Below are 17,069 nucleotides of genomic sequence, written 5' to 3'. Positions count from 1 at the left end.
AAGGTACTCTGCCTTTCCTCTCCTTCCCCCAGAAGCTCATGGTCTCCCAAGCTCTGGTTCTCTCTAGGTTGGACTATTGTAACAGCCTCTTTCTAAATCTACCTGCCTCTACTCTCCGCCCTCTGCAACTAATTCAGAACAGGACTGTGAGACTTGTCCTTGGCCTCAAGCCCTGCGATCTTATCTCTCCAGCTCTGAAATCTCTCCATTCGCTCTTCGCTCATCTACCTGTAACTCCCTCAGGGTCAGTCGTTTTTCAAAGAAACGAGTTGGGGGTAGGTCTCTGTCTTTGGCTGGGGCCTCCCTCTGGAACAGCCTCCCTGCCACCCTAAAACTTGAGGAGAAACCTCTCCGGTTTCGGAAGCACCTCAAGTCCTTCCTCTTTGCTTATGCCTTTGCTCCCCCTCTCCCCTGCTGATGTGTTCTCTCTTGGTACCGTGCACCTGACCACCCTCTGTCCTCCAGGCCCAGGTACCTGCTCACCCTGCCACCCTCACGCACTGCCTCCGGGCCCCCCCTTGCACTAAGTTCTGTATCTGTACCCATACTGCCCGACCCCTTTTCCTGCGCTTATCAGACCTACCCTGTCTGCTGCCTTAAACCCAGCACTCGTCAATTGCTCACTCCAATACCACTTTTTGTTGCCTTTATTATTTATTATTTATTTATTATTGTTTATCTATTTCTCCTTTGCTGTGCACTTTCCACTTCTCCACCCTTCCATGCACTTTTTCCCTCCCCCTCTCCCATGCACTTGCGCGTTCTCAAGTCACTGGGCCTAGTAAGATCATTGTTTTGTTCTCCCCTGTTCCCCTCCCTTGCTGCACCCTGGAACACTTGTGTATGGGCACAATAGAAATAAAATAAAATATCAATATCCATATCAAAATAAAAGAAAACGCTGTCCTAGTCAAGTGCAGTCAAATCAAAAATGGCCTATACTAAGAAACCTATTGCCAAACCGTACTCCAAAGAACAAAAGGAGGGTGTGTTGCAATGTGTAGAAATTGTGTGCAATAAACAAAAAGGTGCAGACAACATGGAAGTTCAGTACTGCTGAACTGTAACTTCCCCTTCCCCACATTTCAGCACAGGACAAGGCAGAACAATATAGCGTCTGGAGCACACTCTGACTTCTTTGGCACGAGGAGGCAGTCTCTAATGCACAACAGGACCTTTCAGCATATCGTCCTTTTTGTATCATATCAAGTCTCTCTGTGTTGAGATGCCTTAGTCCATATATAACATTTTAAACCATTTAAAGTTCTCTTCTCTTGGTCTCCCTCAGCTGGGCTCAGATTTCTTTCTCTTTCTTCTTCTCAATGGAATCTCCCTCAATCGGGCTTGGATTCCCCTTTTCCCAGAATACACAATAGATCCCCCTTTGCCGGGCTCAGACCCTGTGTTTCAAATAATGCTTCACACAACTTCTTTTCTCTTATCAGGACAGACTCCCCTCGATCGGGCACAAGCCTGCGTTCCTTTTTGCCAAAGTTATAAGTTCGAAGACTTTCGATTGTGCACAGTTTTCTGTCTAACCGGTGCAGGACCACTTCGACAACTTCACATCTCACTGCTTTTACATCTTTCCGAGATATTCCTTCCAGAGACCTTCGAATGAGCACACACGGATGTCACACTGTATCTCTTCTATTTTAGTTTCAAAGGATCACTTGCTTTTGCCTCATGCTTTCATCTGCATTCTCCTGCATTTTCTTGCATCGTCCTGGTAGGATAGCTCAGCGGCAACGTGCTCGCCTCGGTAACAAGACGATACGGAGCAACACAGGTTTGATCCCCGGGTCCGCACTTAGAAACCTATGGATATTAAGCGTGCTATAAATACCTTATCATATCATATCATATATCATTCTCAATTCCTGCACTTCATAGCACAGTTCAGTCTATAAGATTATCGCAGCTCACATCATTTGAGTTTACCAGCTAGACACTTCTTTGCAATGGTTTTTATTAAAGACCATAACCAGTGTGTTTTACTTTTAAGTAAATTGTTGTTTCCAAAACATTTTTAATTTACTTTTAAACATAAAACTTTCAGCTTAAATATTTAAAAGTCAAGAAACAGCTTTCGATACTAGATACACATCCCTAAAAATAATGTTGAACTGCGGATGAGTCAAAGGATTTCACTCCCATTCCCAATGAAAATATGACAAAAGTAAGTGCGGTGTTCCATGGTGACCAAAAGCCCTGGGGGCACAGGTGCGTCCAAGGGACTGAACAGAGACACAGACACTAGTTCTGCATTTGTCGGTCACCGCTCGTGCACTGCCCTGCGTTCCAAGGCATGCCATATTTATTAACCAGGCATGATGATGGACCACGTCATCCTGCTTAAAGGGACCACATTACACTCCTCCTTTTCTGTAACGAACAAATGCAAAAGAAACATAACCATAAAATGCACATTAATGCATTTCTTTTACATTTAATTTTAAACCCTCAAACATCACCCCAGTACCATCATCCATCGACTATATAGTCTTCCAGGTATGCCGGCCTGGCTTTGTATTCACAAGCAGGGTATCTCCTCTGGCCCTCTTGCTCTTGGTGCTCTTTTCGGGCCCTCAAAGTTATTGTTCTAATTTCCAGTCTCTCTCTGCATCAGACAACACTGGTCATCATCATCCTCTTCACTTTCTCTCATCTCCAACCTCGCTTCCACAGGCACTTCTTCCCCCGGGAGCAGTGTATGTTTCTCAAAGAAACAGGAATTCCAGGTAATCATTCCTTGTCCATATGACGCCATCGCCATGGACACCTTGACATCCCCTACCTCAAGAGGGGAGTCTTGGAGTCCTCTCATGTTCAGTTGACCTCTCTCATTCCTCTTGCACGTCCTCATTATCAATCACTCCTGGCACTCTCTCCTCATAATCTGGGATAAACCCAAGGGGGCATCTCAGAAACAGGGCTTCTGCTGGAGTCACGCCTGCATAGCAATGGGGCGTCATGCGGTACTCCAGAAGGAAGTGGTAAAGTGCCCTTTTTTCACACGCCTTGGCCAAACGCTATCCAGAAGTCATTGTTCAACATGTGCAAAAAACGCTCTGCCTCCCCATTTGCTCTAGGCCACACTGGGGTAATCTTCCATTGGTGCACCCCCCAGTCCTGTAGGAATTCTGAGAACCCTGCACTTTGAAAAGAAGGGCCATTGTCTAAGCAAACGACTCTCTGTAGGCAATGGGTGGCAAAGATCTTCTCCATCACAGGTATGACATCATGGAGTTCAGTCGATGCAACAAACTCCACTTCTGGATATCGAGACCACTGATCCACTATTACCATGAAATGGGAGTCCCGGTTGGTAGACCCAAAGTCCATTTGCACAAACTGCCATGCCGTTTCACTTTGGGCCATGCACTCAATGTGAGATTCTTTGTGCCTCTGGCCAGCCACCTGGCACCATACACATACCTTCACAAAATTGTCCACCTTCTCCTCCAAGGTCAGAAACCAAACCTTCAGGCACAACCAAGCCTTTGTCTTGGCAACACCTTGATGGCTTTGCTGTGCCAGTTTGATAACCTTCTGCACCACGGAGGAGGGGACCACCATTCTTGACCCTTGCAGCAGAAGACCCTCTTCAGTGAAGGTGAGCTCGCCTTTTACACGCCATAGCGGTTCTATTGTTGTCTTTGCATCCTGCGTTAGTTTTTCAGGTTTGGTCAGCACACCTCTCCACTATCTCACGAGGAATGTTAAAACATTCATCTTTTTCTGACTCAACCCTCAATTCTTTCACTGCCTTTGAGATAAGAACAACCACTTCTGTTTCCAGCCTGAGGAAATCCTCTGTCTCTTCTTCACTGATCATGTCCTTTGAGCTTCTGACCTGGCGCCTGCATAGATAATCAGCGGCATTATCGTTCCCAGGTTGATACACCACAGTCACATTATGTTCTTGCAGGACCAGAGCCACTTTCAATCCGTTTAAGGGTTTTGATGATGAGCCTGCCATGATGGGAATAAGGGGTTTGTGGTCAGTTACCACCCGCACATGCTTTCCAAATATATACAAGTGCGACATTCCCATAGCACGGCCAGTGCCTTGCGCTCGAATTGAGAGTAGCGCCGTTTATTCATTGACAATGCTGTACTAGCATATGCAACTGGCTGGACCTCCCCTTTCTGATTGGATTGAATGAGGACAGCCCCCAGACAAAAAGGGCTGGCATCCACGATTATTTCAGTTCTCAAACGGGGGTAGAAAAATTCCAGAGTACATTCGGCAGAGAGGGCCGCCTTTATGTTGTCAAAAGCTCTCTGCTCCAGAGGTGTCCACTGCCATGCAGATTCCTTTCTCATGAGATTGATGAGGGGCTCTGAGATGGTTGCAAGGTCCTTAATAAATCAGACACAATACGTGACCATGCCCACAAAGCTCTGGATTTCTGGACAGAGTTTCCGGCCCTTGGCCTCACGGATGTCCCTCACCTTTGCTGGGTCTGCTGATATGCCATTCTCCTGAAAGATGAAGCTAAAAAACTCTATACCTTGCCTCAGAAACTCACATTTTTCTTCATAGAGCATCATACCAAGCAACCAAATCCTCTCCAGGACCATCTCCAGATGTTCTAACTGCTCCGCCTCCGAAAAGGCAAACACCAAGATATCATTGCTGATGCTCAGTGTGCCATGAATGCTGGCCAGTGCCCCACGGATGGCATTTTGGAACACCTCTATGACTGAGATATCAAAAAATGTAATCTCTTATACCTGTAGAAGCCTTTATGTGTCGTAAAAGTTGGAATCGATAATCTTGGTGCAGAGCCAGCTGATGGTACACGGACCTCATCCAATTTTGAGAAAAACATAGCACCCTGCAGGTCAGTCACAATGTCATTGATGGTGTGTGTGATATGGTGTTCCCTTTTTATAGCCTTGTTAAGAGGCGCATATCAATGCAAATCCAGACTGACTAGGGCTGTTTTGGTTTGCTAGCAATGACATTTGGAGAGACCCACGGGGTGGGCCCATCCATGTGTTGAATTGTGTCCAGTTGGAAGAGATTTTGAAGTTCCTGTTCCACCTTTGCCCTCAGATGAAAAGGCACCCGTCTGTGTTTGAGCGCCACTGGTTGTACAGTCTCGTCGATGTGGAGTCGTATGGGTTCCCCTTTCATTTTTCCAATATCGGCTAAAGACATCCTTGAACCTACCCACTAGCGACAGCACATCCTCAACATAAACTCAAAACGCAAACTGGACACGTTTCAGTGCCTTTGCTGCCCCACATCCCAGTAATGTCTGTTCGCTGACTTTCGACACAAAAACATGCTTTAATTGTCTCCTCATGCAGAGCCAACTCCTCAAAGACACCTTCCAGGGGTAGAGGAGGCTTACCCCCAAATGTGTATATACGCACCTGTGTATCACGTAGTGGCAGAGGTTGATGCAACGCCTTGTAGTGTGACTCCGGCATCACATTCACTGATGCGCCAGTGTCAATGAGCACCGGAGTGCTTGGGTTTTGGATTTTTACCACACACCTTGGTTGGCGCTTTGTTTTACACTGAATATTCAGCACCGTTGAGAAAAGAACACATCTTCCTTATCCTCTTCACACGGTGGCCGTTCGATTTGACATTCACCACCTCTGGAGGCTGCTTCTGGAATGACAGCCTGGGGTGTTCCTTCCCCCTCCAGTGAGTGGCATGCAAAATGATTTGGGATGCCACACCGTCCACAGGTGTGTCCCTTGGCCGGGAATCTCCCCCATAAGGCAAATCATAACCACATTTAGGGCATGCAGAACTGGGTCCAGGTCGAGATTCCTTCTTTTTCCAGTCGGTCCTCTTACCCGCTCTGTCAGCAGGATGCATGACCATCACACACACCTCTTCTAGCTTTATCGCTTTAATGCGCGCCAGAGGAATACCCGTCCCTCATAGGATTGCAGCTCCTCATCTTCATTGACCCATGCACACATGAATGCAAATTGGCACAGACGCCCGTGAAAAGCATCCAGGCTCTCGATGGCCTTCTGTGTCACTGATCTCATTACAAATCTCTCATAATCAGTGTTCACCAAAGGGGCAAAGTACTAATTCAATGCTGTGATAGCAGCCACATAAGAGTTGTCAGCTGGTCTTAGCATTTTAAAGATCTTGTAAATAGCTGGGCCAGCCGAATATGAGAGCAAACTTCTTGGCTCCATTCTGTAACTCCCCCATGGCGTCAAAGTACATTTTGAATCTCTCTAGCCAGAGACTCCACCTTGGGCCCAAACATGCAAGGGAGCCCTCAACATCAAACTCAGTCAGGGGTTGGCCAGTGGCCCTTGCTGGCGAGGCAGACTTCCTATGTGGGTGCTCTTGCTTCATCGCGTGACATGATACCAACCAACAGTGAAAATCCTGGAGATGCATTCTGGTGGGGCCCTAGTACACAATTGCATAGATGCAGTGTCCCTCACTGCTGTGACACAAACACTGCAGCACATAACGTAAACACCAACATTTTAGGGTGCACAAACACTCTCATCGGTGCCGCAACCCCACCCAGACACACCTGCCCAGCCAAATGTCCACAGTGGCATTGCAGGAGAGAAGAAAAGTCCTTCCTCCAGGGCGCATGCGCAGTGTGCTGGGAGAGCCACAACCCAAATCAGTCCAGAGAATTCTGCAAGGCTTCACTAACTGCCCATCAAATGGACGGACAACACCTCACACAGCCACCATGAATGGAAACGACATGAGAAAGAAAATAAAACCTTGTCCAGATGTAGGGCCTTGAAGAGGCTTTAAAGTCATCTGCCCAGGAGAGATTCCAAAAATTGTGCACTGCGGGCCGTTACAAATCTGAGAAATGCATGGACATGTGCCAGCAGGGGAGCCGCTCTACTCGCTGTATCATATGGGCTGTCAATGAATCAAGCACAGAGGCGGCGTGCACATCCATGGGAGGTCTACCAATGCTCTACTGCGCCCAGGCAATCTCCAGGCAGAATTAACATGGCATGGGTTCACAGCTCAGATCGCTTAGCCAATGGGCCCCCTCGTCACCATTTGTGGTGTCCCGTGGGTCCCAAGAGACCTGGGGGCACGCGTGCATCCCAGGGTCTGAACAGAGACACGGACACCAGTTCTACATTCGTCAGTCCCCGCTCATGCACTGCCCTGCGTGCCGAGGCGGGCCCTCTTTATTAACCAGGTATGATGATGGACCACGTCCTCGCGCCTTAAAGGGACCACACTACAAAAAGTAAGAATTCATTATGTATATATGTGTTTATTTATTGATGTATTTATTATTTTTGCCAGGTGCTCACACTTCTGCTATGCTGCTCAGAATGGTTACAGTAACAAAGGAAAACATGTAGGCCATGTCGGACCATGTGAATGAGGAAGAGGGGAGCCTTTAGATCTTTCTGAAACGTTCTGAAGTCTTGTTCACATATGTGGGCTAGGTGTGCGTTTTTAGAGTGATTGGGAACGAAGTTCTTGGGCCTCATTACGACCCTGGCGCTAAGTGAAAAACGATGGCGGTAAATGGTTACCGCCATCGTTTTCCGCCAGGTCCGATCATGACCCGTGACCGTTAACTACGAAGCCAATAGCGGCATCGTAGTTAACGCTGCCGCTAACTGCGCTAAGGGTGCGCGCACGCGACCGCCCACACCGTACTTAGCGCCATGGCGGAAAGGTACGCAAATGCCGACCCAAGCGGACATGCACCTAACGCCATCACCCAGGCCGTTAAGTACCTTACCGCCATGGTGCAAATAACGCCATCGCGAACCAACCGTAAAGGGCCATGTTAAGTGAATGCAGCTGCCACAGGTGCACAGAAACAGCACAGGTGAAGGCAATACAGACTCAGGGGAGTACAAAAAGAGCACACCCCACCCCTTCCCACACCCAGTCACACTCCACAATGATACCAATACGACTAGCAATGTTGGGGCTGTAGGACCTGATAGCAATGCATGTGCTACAACAGCAACAACAACAGGCAGCACAGAGGAGACGCAGGAGGAGAAGGAGGGCAAGGCAGGCCCAGCAAGCCCCACCAGCACAGCCAGTGCCACCACGCAGGCAGCCCCCAATCCCACGCATCAGAGCCAATCCATTCAACCTCACTGCTGAGCAGATCCACACCCTGTACCGTTTGGACCGGGACACCATCACCGCCATCGTAGACATGACACACAACGACATCGTCAGCATGATAGAAAGTCCAACCGCCATCCCCCCCCTACTGAAGGTAGTGGCCGTACTCCACTTCCTGGCCACAGGCACCTACCAGCACACAGTGGGGCACCTGCATGGCATCTCACAACCATTATTCTCACGAACACTCATCCAAGTGCTCGATGCCCTCCTCAAGCACACAGACGACCACATCTCATTACCACGGACTGCCCAGGAGATTGCAAACACCAAAGTGGGTTTCCATGCACTAGCCAGCATACCCGGTTGCATTGGTGCCATCGACTGCACCCATGTGGAATTGGTGGTTCCACGTGCCATGGAGGTACCGTACCGCAACCGGAAACAGTTCCACTCAATCAACGTGCAAATGGTCTGTGACTCAACAAGATCATCACACATTGTTGTGCCCGATTCCCCGGATCAACCCATGATTCCATGGTCCTGAGGAACTCCACAATACCACGCTACATGGAGCGACATGCAGGGCCAAGATCCTGGCTACTCGGTGAGTGCAATGTCATGGAAGTGGGCAGGTGAATGACGTACCAGGGGGGGGGGATGATGCATACTCCACCTGGCAGAAAGGGGGGGGGGATGATGCATACTCCACCTGGCAGAAAGGGGGGGGTGATGCATACTACACCTGGCAGAAAGGGGGGGGATGATGCATACTCCACCTGGCAGAAAGGGGGGGGGGGATGATGCATACTCCACCTGGCAGAAAGGGGGGGGGTGATGCATACTACACCTGGCAGAAAGGGGGGGGATGATGCATACTCCACCTGGCAGAAAGGGGGGGGGGTGATGCATACTCCACCTGGCTGTGAGTAACACAGGGAACGGAGACAGAGGAAGGGCACTCACAATGCACACAACCCCTCTGCATACATTGGGTGATGGCATGCAAAACAGGCCATGGGAGCCATGAGCACATACTGGTTGCATTGTGTGAATCAATTAGTGCATGTAGAAGTGAGCCAAAGTAACAGTTGGATGCGAGCCATGGTGGAACATCATGTTCCTGATTAGACAACATGACTGACACATACATTCTCGCCTACATACAGGTGATGCAGCCTATCCCCTGAAGAGGTGGCTCCTCACACCAGTCCGGAACCCGCAGAACCAGCACGAGGAGGACTTCAACCGTGCACATACACGTACTCGTGTGGTCATAGAGCAGACATTCGGCCTCTTGAAGGCACGGTTCCGAAGCCTCAGCAGGTCTGGTGGGGCACTCCTGTATGGCCATGAGAAGGTGGCAAAGATCGTCATGGCATGTGTCATGCTACACAATATGTGCGTCAGACGGAATGTGCCCCTGCCCCCTGACGCAGAACTGCAACCACCTGACGATGATGAGGAGGGTGCAGATGGGGCGGCACCCCATGGAGGAGGCGAAGTACAGGAGGGGCGTGCCATGCGCCAAAGTATCATCGACCACTGCTTCTAGCACACACAGCTGGTGTTTATCGCATGGAGACTGCACTTGGGGCACTGTGTGTCCCTGGGACATGCACACTGTGGACTGTACACCAATAAAGCACACATACGCAATGAAAATGTCCACACATTTCTTTTTTGGAAAGAAAAAAGTGTATTGAAACTATGAACTGTCGTGTCACACCCCCTCCCACCTCCCCCCTGCACACCCCAACACACCCCCTCCCACCTCCCCCCTGCACACCCCAACACACCCCCTCCCACCTCCCCCCTGCACACCCCAACACACCCCCTCCCACCTCCCCCCTGCACACCCCAACACACCCCCTCCCACCTCCCCCCTGCACACCCCAACACACCCCATGCAGGTGTCAACAGATGCCTGTGACAGTGGCCACAGGCCGTCACAAGCCCCCTCTCCCGGCCCCCGGGGCACCCCTGGCTGTGGAGCGCAGGTTACGACCGGAACGTCGCACGGGGCTGCTCTGCGCAGAACTGGCAGTGGAGGCTGCCCCTGTGCATGCACGTCCTGTTGTGTGTGGGTGAGGCCAGTGACCGCACGACGCAAGGCCGCAAGTTCTGCACAGATGTCCCTGGACATGGCCTGCATGGCATCCCTCAGGGTGGCAGTGCTCTGCGCCACTTCGGCCCTTAGGGTCTCCGTGGCCTGTTCAATGCTAGACCTAGCCCCCACACATTCCGCGGCATGCTCATCCAGCATTGCGGACAGTTGATGCTGCCGTTGAGTGATGTCCTGGAGGGACTGCTGGCCGTGCTGGCCCATGGCCAGTGCTGGTGGAGTGATGGAGGGGCTGCTCCCCTCCTGTGGAGTGTGGACAGGGCATGGGGTGGATGGCCACTCCTACCTCTGTGTGCCCCTGTGAGTGACCCTCATGGGGGCTGGCGTCTGAGAAACAGGGGGAATGTAGCAGGTCAGTGGGGCTTCTGACCTCGTGCTCCATGTCCGAGTCTGAACATGCAGCTGTTGCAGCTGTCTCCCCGATGTTGCTGCTGGCCGCTGACCCCCTGCCTCCTGTGGAAGGCAATGTCGGTGGAGGTGGAGCAGCTGCTGCTGGCCTGCTGCCGACAGGGGTGCTTGCCGGTGGGACCTCCGGTATGCCTGCAGTGGGACCTGCTTGTTGTGGGGTCTGCCTCACTGCAGCTGAGGTTGAGGGTGCAGGGACGTTGTTGATGGCCTTCTTGGCCCTCTTTGGCGCAGGGGTGTCCTGGTCCTCTGGGTGTGAATCTGTGCCTGTGGTGGAGCAAAGGAGGGAGGGCGTTATTGATGGGTCTGCGGACTTTGGAATGAAATGTTTGACATTATTGTGGTCAGTGGATGAGGAAGATTTCAGGCAGTGCCATGCAGGTTGTCTCCTTTTAGTGTGGAATGTGGATGCAGGTATGCGGGTGCCAGCAGTGTATGCAGGGTGGTGCTCGCATGTGGCTATGGGCAGTGTTGATATGTGTTGCATTTACACTCTAGGGCAACCTTGTGCTACACATGATTGGACTGCTGTGACTATGGCATGTCTTGTTTGAGGCACCTACCTTCATCGCCTGATGTCGGAGCTCCCCTTTCCATCCCTCCGACGCCTTCAATGGACTCCATGCCAATCGTGGTTGCACAGATCTCCTCCCACGGTTGGAGTTTCAGGGGGGATTCCGACCCTCCACCAGTACCCAGGGCAAGGTTGCGGTTTGCTGAGATGACGGCTCTGACCCGTATGCGTAGGTCATCCCAGCGCTTCCTGCACTGCTGTGGGGTGCGGGGTACGGTCCCCACCGCGCTGACGCGCTCAGCCACCAGGGCCCAGATGGCCTTCTTTTTCCCGATCGCTGTCCTGGTCATGTCCGGGGAGAAAACGACACCTGCGTTGTCTTGCAGGGTCTCCGCAAGCATGCAGAGTTCCTCCCGGCTGAATCTCTCCTGGCGCTGGCGGTCACATGCCTTTTTCACACATTTAGGCATTTTCGGGTACTTGGTAGGGTGGGTGATTGATTGGGACAGGTGTCAGGGTTGGGTCTGGTGTTGTTTGGTAGGATGGCGATGGATTGTGTTTTTCAAGATGGCCGACGGGCTGTTTCCCGTTCCGGCGCGATGACGCTATTTCCGGTTCGACTTTTTACGGCCGCCGCTAATTACGGCCACCGCTACTTACGGTGGCCGCTACTTACGGTGGCCGCTACTTACGGTGGCGTAAGTGCACCTTGCTCGCTTAACGATGCCGGTAGGGGCCTTTTCCGCCATGGCGTAATGCTCGTGCGCGATGGGTCGTAATGTGGCGCTCTTTACGCCATCGTCCCACGGCGTAAACGCTCATTACGCCATGGCGGTAATGACGGGCGATTACCGCCAGGGTCGTAATGAGGCCCCTTGTCTGCAAAAAATGCATTTGAAAGATGGTCATATTCAGAAGGTCTTCCGAGCTTAAATCTTAACCTTACACAAGAAAGCACATCAAATAGTTCCAAACAGCCATTGTGTCCTTGACCACCTTACCTCGCTGAAACCAAATGTTCTTTTTCCCTTAAGAAATATGTGGTCTGTTATGTTCTAGTAGTATCTCATTGCTTTGACCAGGTGTGCTCTCTCGTTCAGGTATGATAAGTCGTTTTTCTACTTTTTAGGACAAACTAATTTTACAATATCCGAAGATGTGGTTTTTGAGGGTGATAAACTGGTGATGACATGCAGAACGGTATCCAACTCAACTTCAGTCATTTGGACTCGAAACAATACAATCACCATGGAAGGTTCCATCACCACAAATAAAAATGGTGTTTCAGAATCTAATCTGGCTATTACCAGCACCACTGCTAACGATTCAGGTATTCACATTTCATTACTGATTTCTTTATTATTCTTAATGTTACAACTACTACATTTTTTTAATTAAACGTCATCAGTATTTAATTGCAACGCATTGCAATTATAACAGTTGGGCAGCTAGACTAATGTTGAATTCGCACAAGTTTCAAACTGCATTTATTAAAAGGTATTTATTCTGTTGTATAATGCAGTTTGTAACTCAATTTCTCAGGCTTGTGGAATCTGCTTAGATCACATGCTGTGCATAGGCCGACATCTAGTGGAAGCTGCGGAGTATTACAGTTTGTTTTTCGAAACTCGAAAATGGGCGTCTACACAGGCGTGCCAGTAATACTATCCCTAGTGTGACGTCCACTGTACCCAAGATCCCTCACGCGTCTAGGATCCTCAGATTGTTTTTTTCCGCCATACTGGTCGGAAGCATCTTGCGGAGTCCCCTGGCCTTAGCCATACTTTTGCTAATAATTGAAATTTATAATTCTTTATTGACATCCTTCCCCACCCCAACGTCGACCCTCGACACTCGACGGCTGGAGAAGACATTGACCGTCGGCTGCTGCACGACGGATCTGGGCCTCGGAAGGCTGCTGGCCTCGGCCCGGGCCTGGTAGGCCGCTGGCCTCGGCCCTGCAAGTAGGGAGAGTGGGGGGAGGTACAGACTCTTCACTCTTGGTATATAGGTACACTTATATATTTCCTACACTTACCAGCCCGCTGGCTCAAGGTGCGTATGGAGGGTACCCCTTTCCAATTCTGCCCCAAGTGCAAACGCAAATACCCTTGGGTCGACAGGCACGCCACGTGCAATCTCTGCTTGCCGAGGGACCACCCCGAAGCGAACTGCAGAGCGTGTAGTAGGTTTAAACCTAAGACACTTAAGGACCGTTCGACAAAGCGTTGGGCCCACCACGCCAGGCAGGCGGCCATGGCAGCGGAGGGAGCCTTCAGCGATGGCAGCGACGCCGTACTTTCGGACTGCGAGGGCATTACGGCGTCGAAAGACAGCCGAGCGCAGGTCCCCGACCTCGGAAGGTCGTCCGGCAGGGCGGCTATGGGGAAGAGCCCCAGCGACGCAAGCGCTACACACCCTACACACACTAAGCACACTAAGTCCAACCGAACCTCGACGACGTCGACTTCTCGGAAAGAGGCACAGATAGAACGGTCCGACTCGGTGTCCTCTGTGCGCTCTCGATCGAGATCGCCTCATGACGCAAGGCAATCATCCACTCTTGCCAAGAGTGCCTCGCTCCCTAGACTAACGGAAGTTCGATCGTCGGAGGACGAAGACGACTTCCACCCCCAGGCCGCGCTCCAAGAGACGGAGCCCGCAGTTAACACCAGCGAGGCCCCACGCTCGAAAAACACAGATACCTCTCCCGATCCTCGACGCCAGGCGTCGAAAGTCTCCGGGGCCTCCAAGGGACAGGGAAAACATTTTTCCACGCACGGGGAGGGGGGGGGAAACAGCGGAAAGCACATTCTTCCACTCCTGTAAGACCATCCTTCCCCCCTAAGCAGACAGACAAATACAAGTCTACTGAGAGATCAACATCCAGCAAGGGTACCCTTGATAAGTCCCCTAAATTGCCTACTAAAGTCATCCCCTGTTCCAAAGAATGGTCCAGTGAAGACATAGACAGGGGCATGTCACGGATGTCTTCCTTGGCTGATTTTTACGACAAGAATCCAGAGCATTTCCTCTCGTATGACCCTCAGGGGGCCACACCCTCAGGTTCCACTGATCCTATCCCCCTAAGTAAAAAGGCCCGGTTCGAAAGACCTGAACCCTTTGAGGTGCAGCCTTACTCTACTCCATACTCTACTCCACACCCCAGGTACCAAGGAGAGCCTTTCCCTGAGGGGGACCAGGAGTTTGAAATTATGGAGGAACAAACCGGGACGGAATACTATGCGGATGATGAGGACCAGGAGGAGGGAGAAGATGAGCAGGAAATTTATAGAGTAGATTCCCCAGTAGAGAACGAAGCCCCAGTTACCGACTCACCAGTCGATAACCAGCCCCTCCTTAATGAGGTTCTCGCTCGCGCGGCAGAACATTTTCACATCGACACCCACGGTGTACAGGAGGAAAGGGACTTCGCAGAAGAGTTGGTGGGAGAGAGGAGGCCGGTCGCTCAGACCATCCCTATCCTTAAATCCATCCAACGAAGAATAGATCCGTCCCTGGTGAACCCAAACCTCACCAGAGCAGTCAACCCCAGGGTCGAAAAACTTTTCCGGGCAGCCCAGTCTGACCCTCTCTATATAAGAGGACATCTTAAACCAGACTCCCTAGTTGTTACCAACACTCGGAAGAGGGCTGGAACACCCTTATCTTCGTCAGAAGCTCCTCCCGACAAGGAGAGCAAGAAACTTTACAGGTTTGGCAGGAAGGTAGCCTCAACGTCCGCCTACCAAGCAAGGATTGCTAACTCCACCACCCTGTTGGCCAGCTACAACTGCCATCAATGGGAAGAGGTCGCGGCACTCATAGCCTCTGCTCCTGAACCGTTAAAGGGCCAATTGGCTCGGATCTCGGCAGAAGGGAGAGCCGTGTCTGGTTGCATATTGAAAGCAACTTTCGACGCCGCGGACAACGCAGGGAGATTGATAGCAGAAGGTACTGTTATCAAAAGACATGCATGGTTACGGCAGTCGGGGTTCAAAACAGAAACTCAGGCTTCATTAATAGACAAGCCGGTGGAACCCGATCTATTGTTTGGGAAAGCGGTCGAAGACGCACTGAAAAACGCCAAGGACGAATACGAAACACTGAAATCCCTTGGCCAACTAACCAACAAACCCCCTAACCAGAGGGGGAACAGTAATTTTCGTTGCCCACGCGGCCAAAATTCACAAAGGGGCAACTATGCCCAGGGACAGGGTACACAGTGGAACAACAGCCAGCAGTCTACCCAAAGTTACGGCAGGGGTAACAAAAGAGGTCGTGGGAGAGGCAGAGGCAGCCCCAACAAGGGAGGTGGCACGCCTCCACCAAAGCAGTGACGCTCAGTTCAGGGTCCCTTCTCACGCAACCCCAGTAGGGGGACGCATTTCCAACTTCACCCAGGCTTGGGAAGGGATCACCTCAGACAGATGGGTGCTGTCAACAGTGTCCACAGGATATTGTATAGAATTACTGCAGCGTCCCCGGAACCATCCTCCACGACAAAAAGTACACTCCTTAGAACATCAAAAGATCCTTCTCGAGGAGATCGCCATTTTGCTAGAAAAGGACGCGATAGAACTCGTCCCAGGACACCAGGTAAACAAGGGTATCTATTCATCTTACTTCCTTGAGCCAAAGAACGATTTGACAATGCGCCCAGTATTAGACTTACGGCCTGCCAACAAGTATGTCAAGCCCCAAAAATTCTGTATGACCACGCTACAAGAGGTAATCCCCCTCCTAAAAAAGGGGGATTACATGGCCACCTTGGATATAAAAGATGCTTATTTTCATATTTCCATGCTCCCGGCGCACAGAAAGTACTTGTGCTTCAAGGTGGACAGTCGCCACTACCAATTCAAGGTACTGCCCTTCGGGATAGCTTCAGCACCAAGGGTATTCACCAAGGTACTGGCGGTGGCAGCTGCACACCTACACAGGGAGGCAATCCCAGTGTACCCTTATCTGGACGACTGGCTCATAACGGGGGAAACCCCAGGAATTTGCAGGACAAACATTCAAAGGACTATCGACCTCCTCCACGAATTAGGCTTCTCAATCAACGAGAAGAAGTCAAGCCTGGTGCCAAGCACCTCAAAACAGTTCCTAGGAGCAATTCTAGATACTCAGAAAGGGTTGACCTTCCCTTCGGAAGAGAGAATTCAGAATATACTACTGCAAATTCCACATTATCAGTCCGGTCAACAAATAACGGTACGCAAAGCAATGCGGTTATTGGGCATGATGGGGTTATGCATTTACCTGATCCCCCACGCGTGACTGCGCATGCGTCCCATGCAGGAATGGTTGGCGAAACAGTGGTCTCAGGCAAGTGGTCAGTGGGACGATCTAGTGGTCGTTTCGCCAACACTTGTACAGAGCCTACACTGGAGGACAAGAGAGAATCTCGCAAGGGGAAAACCCTTTTACGATCCCGAAGTACAGGCAGTGGTGACTACAGATGCATGCCTGACTGGGTGGGGAGCTCACCATCTCCACCACACAGCTCAGGGTCTCTGGTCTCACTCAGTAGCCAAGAACCACATCAACCTGCTAGAGCTTCTGGCAGTATTCCGAGCGCTTCGGGCGTTCGAGCCCCATCTACTAAACTTGTCGGTGCAGATACGGACGGACAGCACGACAGCCATGTTCTATCTGAACAAGCAAGGAGGGACTCGTTCGCCAAATCTGTCCAAGCTTGCCCAGAAAATCTGGATATGGGCACTCAGACGGAACATCTTCCTGTCATCGCAACATGTTCCAGGGGAGCTCAATTCCATAGCGGATGCTCTAAGCAGAAACTCTCTCCCAGAAGAACACGAATGGGTCCTTCACAGAGAGATCGTAGAAGATCTCTGCTCTCAGTGGGGTTTCCCCACTATAGACTTATTCGCCACAAGCGAAAACAAACAATGCCCAGGATTTGCATCCAGGTTCCCCCAGCCAGA

At 51.0% G+C, this 17,069-nt stretch overlaps 1 protein-coding gene across 2 annotated transcripts in view; it reads left to right on the top strand.

Annotated features, from left to right (window-relative positions):
- LOC138453203 (adhesion G protein-coupled receptor F5-like) overlaps positions 1–17,069 on the top strand; it is a 939,048-nt gene that overhangs the window by 484,293 nt on the left and 437,686 nt on the right. For both annotated transcript variants that reach the window (XM_069605830.1, XM_069605831.1), the window contains exon 9: positions 12,248–12,448. In XM_069605830.1, coding sequence (XP_069461931.1) covers positions 12,248–12,448 — 201 coding nt within the window. The remainder of the gene's footprint in view (positions 1–12,247; positions 12,449–17,069) is intronic.

Source organism: Ambystoma mexicanum, chromosome 4p (assembly GCF_040938575.1).
Source record: "Ambystoma mexicanum isolate Mex_15411 chromosome 4p, UKY_AmexF1_1, whole genome shotgun sequence".
NCBI classification, from domain to species: Eukaryota; Metazoa; Chordata; class Amphibia; order Caudata; family Ambystomatidae; genus Ambystoma; species Ambystoma mexicanum.
This window is presented reverse-complemented; position numbering and strand designations above follow the sequence as displayed.